At 40.8% G+C, this 15,359-nt stretch overlaps 1 protein-coding gene across 1 annotated transcript; it reads left to right on the top strand.

The window, feature by feature from the left end:
- Positions 1-3,512: 3,512 nt before the first annotated feature.
- On the top strand, positions 3,513-6,495 carry CD1E (CD1e molecule; the record flags this gene model as incomplete). Its single annotated transcript, NM_001042658.1, is given in 6 exon segments — positions 3,513-3,613; positions 3,933-4,229; positions 4,855-5,124; positions 5,382-5,660; positions 6,050-6,143; positions 6,279-6,495. Coding segments are annotated over 6 exon segments (1,164 nt in total). The 5' UTR covers positions 3,513-3,555.
- Between the last annotated feature and the right edge of the window lie 8,864 nt (positions 6,496-15,359).

Genomic DNA, 15,359 nt, shown 5'->3' with positions numbered 1-15,359 from the left:
GAGCGAGACTCCGTCTCAAAAAAAAAAAAAAAAAAAAAAAAAATATATATATATATGTATATAACTATGCAAAGTGATGGATATGCTAATAAATTGACTGTGGTGATTACTTCACAGTACATACATATAATATCATGTTGTGCACCTTAAGTATACTCAATTTTAAAAAAGGTAGAATATAAATATATAATTTATCATCTTTACCATTTTAAAATGTACAGCTCAGTGGCAATAAATACTTTTTTTACACTCAATTTTTATTTGTTGGTTGTACCTCACTAAAGCTGAAAAACATATTTGAATAAATGTTAAAGAAATGTAAGTATACACAAACAAGAAAATAAGTATGTAGAAATTGCAATCTTTCCTGAAAATAAGCCAAAAGAATAAAACTCTTATTTAAATTCTTTGAAAAAAAATTAGTAGATGTAACATTTTCTTACATTTCTACAAATGTACTCAAAAATTTTATTTTAAATCAATTTTAATGGTTTATCTCCTGTAAATTTCTTACATAGAAAGATTAATTTGTCCCAAGTCACATCTTGTAATATGTTTTGAGAGAATTTTCTGGTTTTGGCAAAAAGGGATCTGCAAATGTGACTGTGGGGCAGCCTCAGAAAAACATAGGAGGGGGAATTTCTTTTTAAAAGAGATCTCTGGCCACAGACAGTAAGTATTTTTAGTAAAAAATGTGGTTAGGCACTGATGGAATTTTTTTTCTTTTCTTTTTTTTTGAGATGGAGTCTTGCTCTGTTGCCCAGGCTGGAGCGCAGTGGTGCAATCTTGGCTCCCTGCAACCTCTGCCTCCCAGGTTCAAGTGATTCTCTTGCCTCAGGTTCCCGAACAGCTGAGACTACAGGCACTTGCCACCATGCCCAGCTAATTTTTTGTATTTTTAGTAGAGACAGGATTTCACCCTGTTAGCCAGGATGGTCTCGATCTCCTGATCTCCTGATCTGCCTGCCTCAGCCTCTCAAAATGCTGGGATTACAGGCATGAGACACGGCACCTGGCCTACTCACTGATGGAATTTTGTAAAGCAGGAAGGAAATAATTGTACCATATAATGTTACAACAATTTTTCTTTGGAATTTAACTTCTGGATAATTTTAATTTAGAAGGAATCTCATTAAATATTTTGTTAATGATTATTGGGCTGCTATCAGACATTATTTCTACTTTGCTTACTAATTTGCAGTTATCTGTGAGTTCTGTAACCTCAAAATTAAAAACTAGGGTGTGGTTATCTTTACTTGTACAATAGTGCAATTGTTCTGTGGAATAACAAAATTGCTTTATTCTCCAATTATGCTTAGCTTTATTTTACTTTGCAAACGATACAAAAATTCTCTCTCTCTCTTTTTTTTTGAAACAGAGTCTCCCTCTCTTGCCCAGGCTGGAGTACAATGTCACAATCTCAGCTCCCTGCAACCTCCACCTCCCAGGCTCAAGCAATTCTCCTGCTTCAGCCTCTCCAGTAGCTGGAATTACAGGCACACACCAAGGTACCCAGCTAATTTTTGTATTTTTAGTAGGGACAGGGTTTCGCCATGTTGGTCAGGCTGGTCTCAAATTCACCTGTCTCGGCCTTCCAAAGTGCTGGGATTATAGGCATAAGTCACCGTGCCTGGCCTGATTTAAAAATTCTAATGGACCAGGCACAGTCCCAGCACTTTGGGAGGCCGAGGCAGACAGATCATGAGGTCAGGAGATCAAGACCATCTTGGTCAACATGATGAAACCCTGTGTCTATTAAAAATAGAAAAATTAGCTGGGCACGGTGACGCTTGCCTGTAATCCCAGCTGCTAGGGAGGCTGAGGCAGGAGAATAGTTTGAACCAGCGAGTCGGAGGTTGCAATGAGCTGAGATTATGCCACTGCACTGCAGCCTGGGCAACAAGCAAGACAGCAAAACTCCGTCTCAGGAAAAAACAAAACAAAACAAAACAAAAATTCCAATGAATACAATTATTTGTAGTATTGATGTCTGGCATAGGTCATTCCAATCTTTTTACTATGTGTTATGGTTTTCATAGGTTAGCATATATTCTCATGAATATTTATCTTTGTTTACTGTTGATAATTTTATTATGAAACCAATTTTGGATTTACATAGCGATTTATAGATAGATTTACGTAGCAACTCATAGCTTTGAATGTATTTGTAGAAAAGAAAGAGTATTGAAAATAAATGTAGACATTCTACTCAAGAAACAAGGAAACTTTTTATCTTTTTTTAACCTCAGAATTTAGAAATGATAATAAGATGAAACTAGGTTTGGACCTTTTTCAATAATTCTGACCACCGTTCTGCAAATTCACGCTATAAGAAAAGTAGAGGTTTGTGGCTGAGTTTTGTTTTATTTTTTTTTCCAAAGACTTCTGTCTCTGATATCTTAGGGTCTGGGAATTGTTTTTGGTCATAGGGCTCTGAATAAATGTCAGTTGAACAAATGTATAAAAACCAAACAAAGGAATGTTATTTCAATTGCCTTCAGGGTGTCACAACAAACACTAATGAACAAGAAACAAAAATAAAGACTCAATACAGTAATTAATTCTCCAGTGAACACTTCAGTCCTCTAAGGCTACTTCCCTGTGTCCACCAACACTGCTTTCTAAGCAAACGCAAGCAAGGGAACGCCAATGCTCTCAGGCCATGAACTAATGAGAAGCTTCATGCTTGTTCTCAGTCTTTCTTCATACCCAGGGCGAAACTGGCCCACAGACTTCCAGACATGCTCTCTTCATCTGGGTAGGGACGGGGATCCAAGTCCCCTGTGTATTTCTTCCAGACCCACTTGTAAAACATGGGTGAAATCTACCTGCCCTTTAGCTCACCACTTCCAGGTCAAGCCCACTCATGGACCACTTTAACAGTGACGGTTGGCTTGACTGGGGAAACTGAGCAAAGGGAGCTTTCTTTAGATTATCTGATAATCTGCATTGCCATTGCTGCTCCTTTTTCAGCAGCACGGAGAGTTGGATTATGGAGGGTTGCATGCGGATTATGCAGCTACATCCAGGATGCCGAGTGTCTTCTGATCATGATCAAGAGCAGAGTGAAGAGACACAGGCAGAGGAGAGGATCTCAGAAAGGTAGAAGTGGGAGACTGGTGGATAGGCACCACCAAGTGACTACCATCACTTCCCACAGATTAGATTATTGACAACCCAAGTATGGATTTGATTTCTCCAAGGTGAAAAGCTGCTCAATTTTCAAGCCAGACCACAGATTTGCTTTAAGCCAGGACCCGTTTTCCAGCAGTTAGTGCAATTAGGGAGGTTGGGAGGATGTAGACAAGAGCAGGGAGAAAATTTGGAGCCAGACAGTGGGAGAGACAGAGGGGAAATGAAGAACCCCGTGGGAGGCTGTGGCAAAGGGAGGCAGTGGGGCTTCTCTGACAGGGAAGTCTGCAGAGGGAGAGGTTTTTCTGTCTGTGCGGTAAGGGAAGTCAGATGAGAGTACAAGAGGGCGTGGAGAGGGGTACTGATATCTGAATTCTGAGGGCAGGTGTCCTGCCAAGGAATCTTTGCTTTAACAGAGCTTCAATGCTGCTCCTGTTCCTCCTCTTCGAGGGACTCTGCTGTCCTGGGGAAAATACAGCAGGTAAGAAGAGTGCAGGTGGAAAGTTACCTATGGTAGGGCACCAGAGGACGGAGAAGTTCTGGGGAGGTCCTGGGGGAAGGGAGCAGTACTCCTCTAGGATGCCCTTGGAGTATGACTTTCAGGCTAGTTCCAGGCAGAGAATTCTTGCCCTCAGTCTCAGTTTTTGTCTCTGATTTTGGGGAAAGGAAGCTGGCCCCAGAGGAAAAGCATACGTGCAAATTGCCTAACTATCTCTCGTCTCTAAGTTCCTTTTTTTCCTTTGGCATCACTTTTCCCATTCCTTTACATTCTCTCTACTTGTCATTTCCCTCTCTTTCAGCTCCCCAGGCTCTACAATCCTACCGTCCAGCAGCAGAGGACCCCCTGTCCTTCCGCATGCTCCAAATTTCCTCCTTTGCCAACCACAGCTGGGCACACAGTGAGGGCTCAGGATGGCTGGGTGACCTTCAGACTCATGGCTGGGACACTGTCACGGGCACCATCCGCTTTCTGAAGCCCTGGTCCCATGGAAACTTCAGCAAGCAGGAGCTGAAAAACTTACAGTCACTGTTCCAGTTATACTTCAATGGTTTTGTCCGGATAGTGCAAGCTTCTGCTGGTCAATTTCAGCTTGAATGTAAGTTCGTCACTCTAAGCTGATAATTTGCCTGGGAACATCAACTATTTTCCAAAGTGGAGATGGTATAAAGACTCTGACCATCATTTAACCTTACTAACTTTGTTCCCCACTCTCTGGCTCCCACTCCCTCCTCTGCTTCACCCTTCCTCACCACCCTCACTCCACTATATACACAAAAGGGCCTGTGTGTACGTATCTCAACATGAATATACCTTCGTGTCTGGCTCTTTGGAATGACTGTCTCCTCTGGATCTTCTGCCCCTCATTCCTGCCCTCAGACTCAGCCTTTCTCACCCCGCTTTCTACCCTTCTTTATCTTTTGCCTGAGTGTTGACCTGGACTGGCCTGTACCTAACCACTTTCACGTGAATTATTGGTGACCAATCTCCTATCTTCCTGATAGCCTTCCCATCTACCACTTTCCCATTAGTTATTTCAAAGAATCTTTATTATCTTCACATTTTCTTCCCACAAATTTTCTTCCCCTTTGCCACTAAACTCTAGTCTCCATATGATTTCCCAGCAAATTTTTCTTCCCTTGAATCTCTTTACTCTCTAAATTGTTTGTTTTTCTTCCTTGTCATTCTTTCCATATTGATCTCTCGTGCCTGTCTACTCTCAGACCCCTTCGAGATCCAGATATTAGCTGGCTGTAGAATGAATGCCCCACAAATCTTCTTAAATATGGCATATCAAGGATCAGATTTCCTGAGTTTCCAAGGAATTTCCTGGGAGCCATCTCCAGGAGCAGGGATCCGGGCCCAGAACGTCTGTAAAGTGCTCAGTCGCTACCTAGATATTAAGGAAATACTGCAAAGCCTTCTTGGTCACACCTGTCCTCGATTTCTTGCGGGGCTCATGGAAGCAGGGGAGTCAGAACTGAAACGAAAAGGTGAGCCCAACTCTCTCTCTCCCCTCTTGTTCCTAGTACTGTAACTCTCCTATTTGAATTTGCCTCTCATCATCATTTTGAAAGACAATGTGAGAGACTAGAGAATGAGATGTGTGGGTTTAGGACTGTTTCTTAGAAAAGAGAAAGAAGTGATTATTAAATCACTCTTAGTATTACTACTTAGGCACATAAGTGCCTGAGCTCTGGCCTGGGGTGCCCCTCAAAATTCCATTTTTTTCTTATCTTCTTCTGTCTAGTGAAGCCAGAAGCCTGGCTGTCCCGTGGCCCCAGTCCTGGCCCTGGCCGTCTGCAGCTTGTGTGCCATGTCTCAGGATTCTACCCAAAGCCCGTGTGGGTGATGTGGATGCGGGGTGAACAGGAGCAGCGGGGCACTCAGCGAGGGGACATCCTGCCTAATGCTGACGAGACATGGTATCTCCGAGCAACCCTGGATGTGGCAACTGGGGAGGCAGCTGGCCTGTCCTGTCGGGTGAAACACAGCAGTATAGAGGGCCATGATCTAATCATCCATTGGGGTGAGAAAGAGCTGAGGCTCTGCTGGGAAATAATGAAAATAGCCCTGGGGCTTTTGAGGGTGGGGGCTGAGGAAATGGGTAGGAACGCTAGGCACAAGAAGGGTAAAACTGGGACAATGAAAATAAAGGATAGAGTATGACAGTAGTTAAATTTTAAGAAAATGGAAGTAGGGAATTAGACATACTAACAAAAAAAGGAGGAGGAACTAGTGATTTAGTGGGAGAGTGCTGGGAGGAGATCACAGACAAAGGATCAGGAGGAATTGAAATGAGGGCTCTGGAAAACACAGATAAAACTCTAGGAAGATACCACCCTTGCAAAATGGGAAATCTCAGCTTGGTGGAATAGAGTATTTTAGGGATGATATTCTTATTCTATCCCCAACCAGGTGGATATTCCATCTTTCTCATCCTGATCTGTTTAACTGTGATAGTTAACCTGGTCATATTGGTTGTAGTTCACTCACGGTTAAAAAAACAGAGGTGAGCCTTTTCTTGTTCTTTGTTTCTTCAACCTGTAATCAACTCATTCTTTTTTTCCTCTATCTTCTTTTTTTCTCTCTGCTTTTCCCCTTTATTTCCTTTCTTTGAGATTAATATCCTCCTCTTTTCCCACAGTTCAAATAAGAACGCTCTTTCTCCCCGTGCACCCAGCCCTGCGTTTCCCATGGGAGCCAACACCCAGGACACCAATAATTCAAGACATCACTTCTGCTTGGCACAAGTATCGTGGATCAAAAACAGATTCTTGAAGTGGAAGACACGCCTAAACCAACTCTCGTGACATTTGCTTTACCTTCTACATAAAGTCCTTGTCTGTATCTTCTGAAACACCATCCAGGTCCCATAAGGGAAGCATGCTTTAATTTAAACAGTTTGTACTAGCAAAGATACTGATCCCTTTAGGCATACTTTTTTCCTCAACTTCCAGAGATTTTTTTTTCCTGCTTTGGCTACATATCCACCATTGTTGATTTTTCAAACTATAATCCAGATACTTCTTTTTCATGGATTCCCATGATCACCCAATTAAGAGCTCTTCTGTACTCCCCAAATTGAACTGATCTTTGCAAGCACATTCATTTCTTCCTACTCTGAACAGTAGTTAATTAGGTTTTTGCTTTTTTTTTTTTTTTTAATCTCAGTTGCTTGAAAGTAGGATGTAGGTATTTGTGTCTGTGTTCCAAAAATCTTACCTGAATTCAGGACCAGTTTCATAAGCATGTGATCTGTGCAGACACATGGAATCGTATGCTCTGCAGGAACCCATGCTAGATTCAATGCTCTGCTATTGTCATCTTGGAATCCTTAGTCATTTTCAAACAAGAGATATTGTATTTTCATTTTTCACTGACACCACAAATTATATAGCTGATTCAGTTTGAATGTAATATTCCTCAATAAATGCGGACTGAATAAATTTGTTGTCAGCTCAAGTGATGTTGTTTTACTCCATTCCCTCTCTGATATCTCTGCATCATTTGACTGTGCTCTTACTAAAACTCTTCCTATCTCCCTTTGTCTCTCACCAGAAGTGAAGGAGGCAGATGAGTGCCTCAATCTGAGTGATTGGGATGTTAATGAATCTTCAGGGATATTTAGGAAAATAATAACATAAGGGCTATCTCCTTTCAAAGTTAGGACAGGTTTGAACTGGCATTCCTACTTCCCTGAGCTGTGTTTATCTATGTGTGTCTTTGTGGATGTGCATATTCATGGGAGAAATTCATATTTTGAGCAATTAGAAAGAGGACATAGGGTTTGAGCCAGAGCTAAGGTAATGAAGCAAAAGAGTGATTGGATGCCAGTTAAACTACATGTTTGTTTTTGTATATTAGTCTGGCTTATTATTATTTACAGTTTGTTTTTCTTTAGTTTTTATATGGATTCTTACATTTATATAATTTACTTCAATTGAGATACATTTAGTTGAGCCTACTGGAGAACAGGGATTTGGTAGAGGTGCAGTGTTTATATAGATGTCCAGTCAAGCCCTCCCTTAGATAGAATAATTGAACAATGTGTGCAGATTTCTTAGTGGAAGTTATAAACTTCATGCTGGCCATTTTCAAGTAATCAGCAAGGGTCCCATGATCACACATCCAGACTGCACTTTTACTCATGAACAACGTATCGAGGCCAGACTTTTCACTGTTGAGAGTCCATCACCTTCCATATGGCACATCCAATCAGTCTATCTACGGTCAGGCCACTAGAGTCCAGAGAGGAAGGTAGAATTTTAAAGGGTTGTTTGGAGCAACAAATGATGAAAGGTCAGGGTTGCATCACGTGGTGTAACTCTACAGCGGAGAGTTATAGTAATTCTCGAATTCCTGATCTGCCTCATGCTACCTTCTCTGGTCTCCTGTCCAATATTTTTCCCACTGTATATTATGCTTCTGTGACACTAGATTTTTTTCTGTCTCTTAGTTACGTCAAACTTTCAGTTCAAGTGTCATACTCTGATTAGCCTAAGCAGCACACTCCATCTCAGTCATATACTAGTCCAATTTATTTTGAATACTTAATTTAGTTGAAATTACCTTTTTATGTCTTCATGGTCTTTTTCATCTGAAATGTGAGCACTATAATATCCTAGATTTTATCCATCTTGATCACATTTGTATCTCAGTGCCTAGATTATAGCCTGACATATAGTGGGTGATTTTAAAAAGTTTCGTTGAGTGAAAAAACGGGATTAAACTTTACTTGCCAGAAGAGATTTTACCAGTGTCTATCTGATAGGCCATAGATTTTCAGGTACTGATATGTTTCCAAAGTGCTGGTGTCACTAAAAAAACCAGGTGAATCATAGATACTGTGCAAAGATGGTAAAATGGTCACTGTTTGAAGGCAAGAACCAAGTTCTCTCTTTCCTTCAAGTCATTACCTTTATAAGTCCGCCAACAATCTAAGATACAGATAAAGCTTAGTAAGAAGGGAGGAGACCCCAGATCAGAATTCTCTGTACTATGAGTAGCAACCCCAGTTAATCTCAAGTGCCACTTTGTTTTTTTTCTTCTGTTGTATTTTGGTGATCCCCGTGGAACCGCTTAGGGACAGATGACTGTTGTCTACAGTGATTTTTAAGAAGCTCCAGGTTCTTGAACAAAGTACCTTAATGCATTCAAAGTCAATTTTTCACAAGGCCCTTTAGCTGAGAAGTGGGCATATATTTGGGTGAGGCACTAGTTATACCTCCTGGAGACCATAGATCTGGGCTGCCTGCACATATACATCCTCCTTCCCCATAAATTGACATAGAAGGGTCAAAAAGAGAGCCTGAGAACAAATAATTTTGTTATAAGAAGTATCAGCTCAATAGGACTTGAGGGAGTTTAAATATCAGTCCATAATAGTGTCAAAGAAGCTGTGGGTCTTCCATGTAGTGTGGTAAACCTTTGGGCTAGATAATTTCATTATAACTCCTGGATGATGGAGTACTTAAGAGCAAAACATGTTGCTAAATTGCTCCGAGACAGAGATGTTACCTAGTACTATTAACCGCTTCATTCTGGCTGAAACTCTGGGACGTGAGACTTACTCTAGAAGACCAGGGTAGTTTTTTTTCAGAAGCTAAGGATACCAATTTCCATTCCCACCAACTATAGAACAAAGAAGGTAATCTGCTTTGCTGACAGTACACATCTGGAGCTTTCTGCATTCTGTTGTGAACACAAATACAGTAGGAATGAGAGTAGGTAGTTTTGGAAAAAGAGATGGAGGGGGTATTCTTGATGGTTGCTAAATTTCTCTACAAATAGCATTTATTGTTTGAGGGAGGATGCGGTGGGACTGGTGGAATCAGAATATGCTGGGGCCAAAGCCCAGAACAGTGCAGTATCCACATGCCCTGGATAAAACCATGACCTAACCTGTCTGCTGTCTTCTATCTAATGAATGAGGTACGCTGAGGATATGGAAGACTTGATAAGTGGAACAACATAAACTGAAACAGGGGTCCAGGCCTCCAAGTGTACCACCTGCAAATGAAGAAAGATGTTTATGCAGCACCTGCTCTGGAGCTAGTGTTCAGAGGAGGAGGAGGTATCATTAAAGGCACATGACTTCTTTTTCAGGTTACGCATAGAAGGTACCTATAGAGTTTTAAAACTTCGACTTTACTCTAAAGGAATTAGAATTAATTCATAATCTTTCCTCATTAACCATTTTCTCTTTCTCACTTCCTTATGTAAATGGTTCCATTATCTTACTAGTTTCTCAAGACCAAACTTTCTTCTGCTTGCTTCATTATTCTTCCTGAATAGCAAGTTATCAAAGCTTTCTTTATAAGTTGTCTTATGTTCCATTCCCTCTTCCTTGATCCTGACCCATGTGTGAACCCCACTGCCAAAAATGTAATGCAAATTACTAATCCCATTATCAATAATGCAATAATGATCACATATTGAGCATGAGCTCTTATTATAGCAAATAAGAGAAGTATCTGTTTTACGGTTAAAGCTGATTGAATAATAAAAGTTATTTGAATGGGGCCTGCTGTAGACCAGGCACTTTTCTCCATACTTTATAAATATTAACTCATGTAATCTTCTGATCAATCCTGAGCATATAATATTATTCCCATTTTATATATGAGGAGACAAAAGTCACATAATTAGTAAGTATGTAGGCAATTTTGCTCCAAAATTCCTGCTTTAACTATGACACTAAACATTCACTAAATAACTATTGGAAGCTTGTTATGTGATAAATGCTATTATGGTAATGAAAAGCATTAAAGACACAAAAATAAATTACCCTGTCCTCACAGAATTTACATTGGTAGTGGAGGGACTGGAAAGACAGATAATAAGTAAACAAAAATATTATATTAAGGTGATGACATATTAAGATTAATAACTGAATCAGGGGAAAGGAATCAGAGAGAAATTATTTATTATTTCAAAATTTGTGGACAGAATGGGCCACTCTGAGAATGTGGCCCTTGAGAAGGGAACTAAAGCAAGAACAAACAACAAGTCATGCAGTATCTGGGGTAAGAACATTTCAGTCAAAGGAACTACAAAGAAAAGTGGCATTGTAATGGCTGTTTTCTAAAACCTGTGAGAATTCCAGTGCAGATGAATTGGAGTAAGTGGTAGGGAACATAGGAAATGAGGCCAGTGAGTTGGAGTCAGATCACAAAGGGGCCTTAGAGGCTATTGTACAGTGATTAAAAGCCATTGCAAGGTTTTAAATACATGTATAATGGTTGTTAGGTAAAAGGAGATGAGTTCCGAGAAGCAGAGTGTAGAATAGTGGTTGTCAGGGCCTAAGGGGAGGGGTCAATGGAGAGATTGTGGTCAATGGGCACAAAGTTTCAGTACGTAAGATAAATAAGTTCTGGAGATCTACTGTACAGCACAGTGCCTATGACTAATAATGTTGTATTGCATTCTTAACATTTGCTAAGAGAGAACTTGTGTTTAGTGTTGTTACAACATACACAAAACATTACTATTACTAATAAAGGGGGTGTGAAGAGACTTATGGTTTGATAGTGGTGATTATTATAGGTGTATACTTACCTCTATACTCATTGCATTATATACATTAAACATTAACTGCTTTTTACATGTCAATTCTACCTTAATACAGTGGTTAGCAAAAGGAGATGAGTTCTTAAACACAAGTGTCACCTGCGTTTGCCATCTGTGACTACAAAATGGGACATGATTATATCTACACTCAAATTATGGTGATCCCAATCTGCTTATCTTCACTAGTACAAACTTATCCCCACTAAAAGTGTGCCTCACGTGTGCTCACAACCCAGTCTTTCAGCATCAGTTATCAAATAACACCTGCTTTGTTTATTCCTCTCCAGTTCATGCTTTCCTTTGCCAACTGTCTGCTGTTCTCAGGGTTGCTTGGAACAGCTTCATAACTGCTGGTACCCATGGCAAAAAGATGATTTTTATTCCAAGGGTAGCTACCACCTATTTCTCCAAAGCTTCTGCCCAGTCCTCAGATGGCTTTATGTAGGGATGCTCCATACAGAGACATGGGGTATGGGCTATGCTTCCATTCTTTGACTCATTTGATACCCAGTTCCAGAAGTTGCTTGGCTTGTGTTGTGTTCTTAAAGCCTCTATGTACAATAACATCAGATTCTGACTCTCACCCAACTGTTGGGGTTCAGTGAAGAATCTGTTAGCAACTTTCCCTTCAGTTTTGGTTGATTGGCCAAATTAGCTAGGTAAGTCATAGCAGTAAATGAAATTACATGGGTTGCAAAGGATTAACAGAAACTCAATTTGTTAAAATACCTAAAATATATTCTCAATTTCTGTTACTCTTAATGTAAGTGCCTTGCTTACCACTACGTATCATATGTATGTGCCCCAGTGCCCTGATTATACATTTAAAGAAAAGAGAAATTCCACCAAGGGAGGTAGTTGGTTCCATTTCTTGTGTCAAGAAAAAATTTAGATTACCAACATTCTTCAGGTAAACAACAACCATTCTAAAATATGAAATAAAAATATTGAGTTTCCAAGCAAATTTGTTTGAGTGTTATAGTATGTTTAATTTTTATTGATTTTAATAAATGGTAGTGTTTTTTATATATATAGTATATACCATTCTATTAATATACCATTCTATTAATTATGGGTTATTTATATGCATATTTGTTTGCATAAGCAGGCAAGACTAAAGAGGAAATAGTAAGCACAGTAATCACGAAAATGTATGTATTGAAACCAATACAGGGAGATTGTTTATCAGCAATAATTATCTATATAATTATTAAGTGAAAAGGGGGTCCTACAATTAATCATAAATAGTCATTGTTAAACAGAACACTGTGCACCAGTTACCATTGTTGGAGGGGGACTCCAACGACATGGAGAGTAGCAAAGATCATCATCATGCCAACCATCAGGAATAGAAACCCAAACGCTTCTGCTCAATGCATCTTGATGTCAGAGTTTCCATGAAAAACACAACACAGTCAGGTCCTGGATAGGATAACACTTTACTTACATAGAAAAGAGACAGAGCAAAATCACTTTCAATAGTGTGTGTCAGTCCCTCTTGGCCTATGGGTCCCTCCTGGCAGCCCGCACAGGGCAGTTGGCCTGTATACTCTTGTGCTGCAGTAGAAGGATATTTTCTTTTTCTTCTTGGAGCCTGAAATACTGAAAGCTGGGAGTGTGCTACAATAGTGGGCCATTTATGCGCACACTGAAGCAAAATGGAGGAGCACACGTTGAGTTTGAAATAGGGAAAGATTTTCCCACACAAGAAAATAAGCTTGGCAAAAGCTATGGTGGCTCTTTGTCTCCTGGTAAGAAAATGTTCCAGGCCTAAGGCCCATTCTTATGTGCCCCAGTCGTGAAGTTGAAAGACCACATGCATAAGACAGCCTTTCCCTACAGCCCATCCCAACTCTTGTCTGGCCACTGAAACAGCAGATAAAATATATCAAATCACCCACCTTGATTTGGAGGTGTAGTTGGGTCCCATGGAGCCCCTGAACAATTTGTGCAGATGCAGTTTGCTCAAAGAGCCTCTTTTATTTTGAAAGAGCACTTTATCAGAGTCGATAGGGGAACCAAAACCAGGAGAATGGTTCTCATCAGAAATCCCAAGTACTTGGATTAAGGTAAACAAAGAGGTAAAAAATGAGTCTGGGTGGATACATTGCTGACAAGCATCTCACTGAGCGTGGCTATTCAGGTTGGTTTCTACCCTACCTAAACTATTAATATACATATAGGAAGCTGTGTTGACCATAACACAACTAACACCCTGTTCTGCCAGCAGATAACTGAGGGCAATTCAGTTATCCATCACCCCCTTGGCTAGTGAATTTAGTGACCTTTTTTCTTAGATGGCTCAGGCAGTAGTGTTAACTCACTCCACCACAGTCCATGGCAAATTGTGTATTGTTTTTCCAGGATCTGTATGCCTATGTTGGATCTGAGGACACAGACAGTAGAATAGAGCCAGCTGTCAGTTTGTCCACCTGGCAGAGTGTCTCAGGCAACCCTGTGATGTGTCAGAAATGTGGATCCTTCCAATTCATTGTCATTTTGAAAAAGCACCTGAGATCCTCACATTCCCAAGCAGCATGCCCATGTGAGGGTGACAGGCACTCTGAAGTCTAGTATGCCCCACAGAGGAACATATAATCCAGGGGAGCATGTGTAAAGCTGGTCAGGGAGCAGTTGTGTCAAGAGTCTGTAGTCCAACTATACAAAGCTTTGTTTGATTTAGCCATGAGTTAGGTGGCAGGGTAAAGTTGTCCAATGTATGGACCTTCCCATGCTATCTGTGATGTTTAATTTGCCTTTGATTTTTTTTAACCTCTGATTTTATGTCTGTGGAAGAGGTAAGCTTCATGCATGGAATATTGGGTGCCCTGCATATTTGAACTGCACTGAGGGTGTCACTCTTCAACTGGAACCTCTGATGACCATTGGAAATCCTATCAGGCTGGTGATGGGCCACACATAGACTATTTGAGGAAATTCGGAGAAAACGTTCTGAACACATGTGTGGCAGATCCAACTCTTCAAATTTCCACCTGCTGCTACTGCTGGGCGGAGCTTCACTAATGTGTTGTCAATCCAGGCACTCCAACTACATTATTATATCCATAACACACTGGGTATTATTAAGGAACAAATGGGAGAGAGATTAGTATCCCTACTGACTACCTGCTTCTGGTACTTCCAGTGGCTGGAGGCATTCCTGTCTATTAGTTGGGTGCTAGATGTCCAAGAATTACAACCCAGGCTATCTGTTCCAGTCCTGAGGCTACTATCTCTGTGGGCGCTCATTGTCCTTATTACTTGATCCAGATCTTTTGGACTTGAATACCCAGTCCAGAAAGGAAGGTCACACCCTGCACAAACTTGACATGTTGGTTAAAGTCACCCATGAGAATGGAAGAATTGGATTTCCCAGTGCCTCTGGAGTGATCTTAGCACCCTGACACTCCTGGGTTCCATCGCCCACCCCAGTACAATCCCATAAAAAGGAGGACCCCAGGAGTAAGTATTGCCTTCAGATTACAGTCAGAGAGGTGGTATTTAGGGTACAGTGGCAACCTGAACTGCAAATCATCTCTAAGACTTGCACTGTAAGGGGAAAGAAAAGGAAAAAAAAATGGCTGGGAATACTGAGTTTGAGATTTTGAAGTCCAAGCCTGATATGGCTTGGCTGTGTCCCCACCCAAATCTCATCTTGAATTGTAACTTTCCTAATCCCCACATGTTGTGGGAGGGACCTGGTGGGAGGTAATTGGAGCATGGGGGCGGGTCTTTCCCATGCTGTTCTTATGATAGTGAATAAGTCTCCCGAGATCTGATGGATTTATAAAGAGGAGTTCCCCTGCACAAGTCCTCTCTTGCCTACTACGATGTAAGAAGTCCTTTTGCTCTTCCTTCATCTTCCACCATGATTAGGAGGCCTCCCCAGCCATGTGGAACTGTGAGTCCATTAAACCTCTTTTTCTTTATAAATTACCCAGTCTCGAGTATGTCTTTATCAGCAGCGTGAAAATAGACTAATAAACAGTCTAGTCAAATGGTTGCCTGATCTACCATGACATCCGCCATATCAAACACCAAGCTCAGTGTTTCCCAACATGCATTGCAGTATCGTCTTCCCCTTGCAATGGAGTGCAGTGTTTAGTGTCCATGCTGTCCTAGCCAGATGTGGGTACCACTCCACTAGCAAGCCTTA

The sequence above is a fragment of the Macaca mulatta genome, chromosome 1 (assembly GCF_049350105.2).
Source record: "Macaca mulatta isolate MMU2019108-1 chromosome 1, T2T-MMU8v2.0, whole genome shotgun sequence".
Lineage (NCBI taxonomy): Eukaryota > Metazoa > Chordata > Mammalia > Primates > Cercopithecidae > Macaca > Macaca mulatta.
This window is presented reverse-complemented; position numbering and strand designations above follow the sequence as displayed.